The sequence below is a fragment of the Malania oleifera genome, chromosome 7 (genome assembly GCF_029873635.1).
Source record: "Malania oleifera isolate guangnan ecotype guangnan chromosome 7, ASM2987363v1, whole genome shotgun sequence".
Lineage (NCBI taxonomy): Eukaryota > Viridiplantae > Streptophyta > Magnoliopsida > Santalales > Ximeniaceae > Malania > Malania oleifera.
This window is the reverse complement of record NC_080423.1, coordinates 4,997,964-5,004,219: the sequence shown is the minus strand read 5'-3', so window position 1 is coordinate 5,004,219 and position 6,256 is coordinate 4,997,964. Positions and strand designations below refer to the sequence as shown.

The 6,256-nt window shown below is 35.8% G+C and overlaps 1 protein-coding gene across 1 annotated transcript; it reads right to left on the bottom strand.

The window, feature by feature from the left end:
* Positions 1-1,701: 1,701 nt before the first annotated feature.
* On the bottom strand, positions 1,702-2,873 carry LOC131160659 (protein MIZU-KUSSEI 1-like). Its single transcript, XM_058116512.1, has one exon. It carries the CDS (start codon positions 2,753-2,755, stop codon positions 2,030-2,032), a length of 726 nt encoding a protein of 241 aa, XP_057972495.1. The 5' UTR covers positions 2,756-2,873; the 3' UTR covers positions 1,702-2,029.
* Positions 2,874-6,256: the final 3,383 nt, after the last annotated feature.

The window sequence follows — 6,256 nt, the reverse complement described above, 5'->3', positions numbered from 1 at the left end:
CAGTATGTCCCCCACTGCCCCCAGCGCCGGCCAGTCGCTCCAATCATTCAACCCCAACGTTAAAGGCGACAGCAGCCTGTCCCCTTTCCCCACCACATACAGATCGTAATCGTGCGCCATACTCCTTATCACCGTCATCGTCCCTTCACCATTGTTGGACTCCTCCTCCTTGTACCTTATCATCTCGTCCTCCGACGTCTTCGTCCGAAACTCGTCCACAACGATGTCGTCAAATTGCTTCTACCGCTCATAGTCCAGTTGCAGAAATGGGATTAGAGGGTTGTTCTCGTAGCTATTCTCCAAATGCGACATGTTCTCCGTGGCCTCGTCGCCAAGCACGAAGTGCACCATGGTGAGGGTGTCTTCTTCTTTTTCAAACTGAATTTGATTTTGATTTAAACTCGTTCTTCTTCTTCTTTTTCTTCCCCAACCCGTCAACCGAGAGGTCCGAGAGTTCCATAACTTATGTTTTTAATTTGGGTTTAAAATTTTAAAATAATTGAATTTTAAACAAATAACTTGTGACCTGCCCGTTTAATAAACGGGCTGATTAGGATTTATATGGTTGTAACTCATTTAGCTTCGACCTGTTTATAACCCGATCCATTCATAACTCACATAAACCCGACCCGTGAACCCATTTTGCCACCCCTAAACCCTATACTTAAACATGCTCACATACATATTAATATTCAAATAGATACCCCACTCACACGCCCTTCTACACATACTCAACATATAGATATTTACTCGTTATGTTATTAAATATATATATATAATTATATTCATATATACATAAATATATGCATATGCATAATATTATACATTTGTTAACATTTACATATATATACATAAATATACAATAATAATATTTTACACAAATACATGCATATACATAATAATATATATCATATATGTATTAATATTTACATAAATATATATATACATACATAATAAACACATATATACATACTATACATATGTTGCTTATGTGAAGAAAATTTTTAGTAAGTGTTTCTCAATTAAAGCTCTGTTGCATTTTCAAAGTTCTTGCAATATAATTCTATTTCTTGGTCATCTAATTAAGAATTAGATTCATTAAATTCCCTAAATGTTTCTTAATTGGTTTGCTTCCTTAAAAAATTACAAATTTTGTTTATAGAAACTATAGAAATTTAAATGCCTTAAAAGATGGAATTATGTTCCCTAACAAATAGTACTCAAGCAAGAAAACAGGAACTGTCATAATGTAAAAATTCAAAATTTAGAAAAGCCATCAATAAGTCAAATCAATCTTAATCAAATCATTTCCCAAAAATTTACTTGCTTCAATTATGAGAAAATAAACGTCAATATTTAGCTTGTGAGTCATCATCATTCAAATTTAAACCAAACAATTTGTATTCAAAAGGAATTAATATAGCAATATAACAGTGCTCATTATTTCAAACTTAGTCAAAATTATTTCATACATTTATTTGAACACCATCAAATAATCATATTTATAATCTATAGGAATGAAAAGTTCATATACTATTTCAAATATTTCAACTTAACGTTATAATTAATTCACTCGTACATCCAATTCGAATATGCACAAGATGTTGAAATGCAAGCCAATTGCGTGGATCATTAAAAAGGAGGTAAAAACTTTTTCTTGCATCAAATCCTCAGCATACAAAACTCCATCAATGATCCAAATTAAATTAACTTAACCGATTAACATAGCTTCAAAAGTTCGATCACCTTACAAATTACATAAAGACACGCTAAATTAACTTAATCGATTAACATAACTTTAAGAAAAAATATGCTACACCTCTGACTTTTGAATCTCAAACTATATTTGATCCATCACAGCGTAGAATGGGCATCCTACACCAAAGCGTGGGATCCATTTTCGGGAGTGATGAGATAGTTTGTGATTCTGAAGAAAGTCTAATATTTTCTATTAAAAATGAATAAAAAATAAAGAAAAACTCTTTGATCCGGACCATGAATTAGTCGGGTCTGCAGAGCAACGCGGGTATTACCCGGAGCGAATGAAATAAAAGCTTAGCTCCTGCCCGATGCTTCCTTCCGGGTCAACCAAATGGAAAGACTCCGAGCCCGGCGACTCCCGGATCCGCTCGAAGTTGGCCCGGAGATACATCAGCTCTCCGCCGCCGTTAAACTCCTTTCCGCTCGTAACCCCGGCGCCGACCCCCACCGACCTCATCCGCCGTAAAACAGCCTCGTCGGCCTTCCCCGGCCGCCGCTTAGCCGCGAACCCCACCCTCTTCTCGTTGCAATGCATGACCCATAAGGGCTCGGACAAAAGTGACCCAGAATGCGCCGTCGCCTTTCCCGCGGCCGCGGCGGTGTCGGCGCACTCGAGCGTGATGCGGAGAATCCCGCTTTGCATTTCCCTCGCGAGGACCGCGGCGGGAACGGCCAGCTCGAGGAGGAGAAGCGGCGCGGTGGACCTGGGGTCCGTTTGGATGCAGAAGCTGACATTGCCGCCGCGGTATCCGAAGATGGTGCCGGTGACGGCGCTGGCAGAGGCGGAGGAAGAAATTGAAGTGGGTCGTGAGAAGTTGACGCTGTGAATGATGCGATTATTGCGTTCTTCTTTGATTTCCAGCCGGTCAACAGCCGTGAAGGGGGCGGCCCTGCAGCACGGAATGAGGAGTTCTATGAAGGAGCGCAGGAGCCGCCATGACCGGACATGCTTGTGGCATTCGACGGCGGTGGCGCCGACCGTCGCGTAGGGCATGTTGGCGTAATGGGTTGTGGGCTAGTGGGGGAGTAGGGTGGGATTTTTATAGAAAAGATTTAAGAGAGAATTTCTCTTTGTAAAATAATTTTATTCATATTATGATCATGAAAGCATTTTGTTTATTCACCAGACAAGAGAATGGATTCTGTCAACCTTTTTCAAAAAAAAAAAAAATAAATAATGAGCCTTTATTGTGGTTCTTATATGTAACTTTCATTAATTATTACAAAAATATTCAAAATATTTTTGAAATTCAACAACATTTAAACTTAAATGGAAAATATCTTAAAAAGATTGTTCATTTTCAAACTTCAATGGAAAAAAAAACTACAAATAGCATGTTTGCACGTTAAAATTTTAAATTTATTATATATATTTAAAAAAAATTTAGTCTGCTGGAATTTTATCCGTTCATATTTTATGGGATAGTTCTACTCATTTCAAACACAACTTAAGTTTATTTTAATATTAAAAAATTAATATTTATCGGTGAATATATCACTATCATAGATTAGAAAATTATACTTCAATTTATTAATCCAATAATGCATGAATTTCATTGGTTCATGAATTTAAAATATTAATTTCAATAAAGTACTATGAACCTTTTTTTTTCCTTTTTAAAGGTAAATATACTTTGAAGTAACATATATATAGTGCATATTCAACATTCAAAAGACAGTCACTAGGGATAAATTCTCACTTTAACACAAGAATATAAGTAAACTACAAGAGTTAGAGAGTTTAAGCTGTTTCCAAATATTAGAATTCAATATGAAAGTCTATAATACTTAATATAAGGATTTTCATTTTATTTTTTACTTCATTGGAAGCTAGGTTATAGGGGTGAGCATAATTCGATTTTAACTGAATTAACCGACCAAATTTGGTTGGTTCGATTTGGTTAATTTGTAGTTTGGTTCGGTTCGATTTCAGAATGGCTTAAATTTGGGTATTCGATTTTCATGTCGATTATGGGAAAAATGTAATTCGGTTAATCAAATTGCCTGAATTTTAATTAATTAATAATTAAATATAAATTATTAAATTATATGATTTTAGACTAGGGTTTCAAACTTCTAATATTCCATATTCCTAGATTCCCTTCCCATTGGCAATTCCTATTTCGACATACAAATTATATATTCATATTTTTTCTATAATTAGTTTTAATTTTATTCGGTTAAATTTGGTTAACCCCGACAATTCGGTTCAATCGGGTGCAATTTGGTTAAAGAGCTCAATTTGGTTGGTTGGGTTATGGGGTGGGGTTAATCGAAAAAAATTTGGTTAATTATGTTAATCGGCCAAATTGGCCGAACCGACCGATTGCATACCCTTACTAGGCTGCATAATGAAGTAGGTAATCTTTCGCCACTTACTCGTACTTACTCATTTTAGGATTCAAACTTGAAACATTTAACATAGAAATCCCTTTAAATTTTGATTAAGCTGGCATAAGAAAGCATCTATACATGCAGAAACGAACAATTAAGTGATGAAGAGATAATAATAAATTTTATTTTACACATAAAATGTTTCAACACACAGACACAAGATAAAATAAAACGTTCATTCAATTATGACCAACCGACACCCATGCTACCGATCATTAGATCTTTGAACATTGCAAACCAATAATCTTCAATGTACAATTGTTTATTGTTATAGGCTATGTTGCAATCTTTTATGAATTTTTTTTTTTTTTTTGCATGATCAGCTTTTGTATATGTAGGAATATGAAGCATGAGAATATATATATATAGAGAGAGAGAGAGAGAGAGAGAGAGAGAGAGAGAGAGAGAGAGAGAGAGAGAGAGAAGCTGGTAGAAAGGGTGTAGCTTAAAATGTAAGCATTACATGGGAGGAATGAGAGACAAAGAAGGGAACGTTCTTTGGAAGGAAGCAAGAGAATAGAGCAAATTGGGGGGGACAGGTAAGGGGTCTTATTTTTTTTTTTTTTTGGTATGGAGATTGAGGCAAAAGGGTTCTGTTTGGGAGGCAACTAAATGAGGGTTTTTGCTTTATAGCCTGGTTTCTCCACTCATGTCCTCACCCTTTTGCTTTTCATTTCTATATATATGACTTTCTTATTGTTATATGATGAGTGGGGAAGAATAGTTGTTTCTAGTTTTCAAAAAATTATTAAGTTATGATGGGGTCTTTTTAATTATATATGTATTTTAATCAAAATGTTCTATAATTGCTAACAATTTAAAAATTGGCGGTAGTGATCGATACGTACTATAGACTCATCGTGGTCCGTCCCTTTCCCGGACTTTGCATACGCGGCAACTTTGTGCATTGGGCTATCCTTTTTTTTAGTGATCGATGCATAGTTTTTTGTTTAAGAATTTGAAGTTAAACAGTTTAAACTACATATGGTTATTGAAATTGTAATTGAGAGTCTAAGATTGTGTGACCCCTGATTCAAACTTGGCCGATCAATCCAGATTGTATGTAGATTCAAGATCATGTAGGACTGCATTCAAAATTGTTAGAAATGTTAGATCACAATGTTAATTTCTAGGTGTATTTTCAATCGTACTTTAAAAAGAATTGTCTTTTATGTTAATTGGTTCTAAAAGTAAGCTTCAATATACATTTTTATTGCCTAAGATAGTTCTCTTTTGTAATAGATAAAACTTGTTTGTCTCGAATCCTTCAAAACTAGGATAAAATAACTCATATATTGTTTTAGGTTTATTCAATACTATTGCGGGATAAAAATAGTGATAACCTGCGACGTTGCTCTCCGATTTCTGATGACCTAAAAATGATGGAAACACAGGAGGCTTGGAGGACTTAGGGTATACCCCGGGGGATCACTCTGATGCCTAAGTAAGGGAACGCTTCAAAGAGATTGAATGCAACAGTAAAGTGGGTTAAGAGTGAGTTACCTTGACTTGTTTGCATCACCCTTCTTTATAGTGGCGAGATTTGACCCTTGGGGCAATCCGTCATTATGACGCGGGGGCGTGGATCGTTCCGAAAGTTTAAAGCGCTAACATGGATCACTCTAGGTGTTTAAGGCGCCAACATAAATCTCTCCCTTCATTATTGGATTAGAACTAATTACTCCTGCCAGGGGTTTGCAATGACCAAAAGTCAAGCAAGATAATCCCTTCTTGAAGTTGGAAAGAGCAGAGCTTTGCCTACTTAGGTTGCTACTACTTGAAATTGGAGAGAGCTTTGGATAGCAAGGTTCGTCCTTTCTGAACTTGCAAAGCTTCAATTACTAGAGCTTGAAGTGCTTCGGCAGTTGCTCTTGCAAAGGTTCTAGACAAAAATTGATACCAAACACACAAAGGCATGTTTTATCCAGTCTCCTTTTTTTTTTTTTTTTTTTTTTGAACAAACAAGAAGCTATGTCTTTCACTTTCTTTTCTCCTAATCTTTAACCCCATATTTGGTTTGCAGAATTAGATCTAGAATAGAATCAAATCTTATGAATGAAATCGTGTTTTTGCATTTAGTATGTGGAATCAAGGATGAGAT

Coding starts and splice junctions, on each gene's coding strand:
- LOC131160659 (XM_058116512.1), bottom strand. CDS start 2,755: ATGCCCTACGCGACGGTCGGCGCCACCGCCGTCGAATGCCACAAGCAT.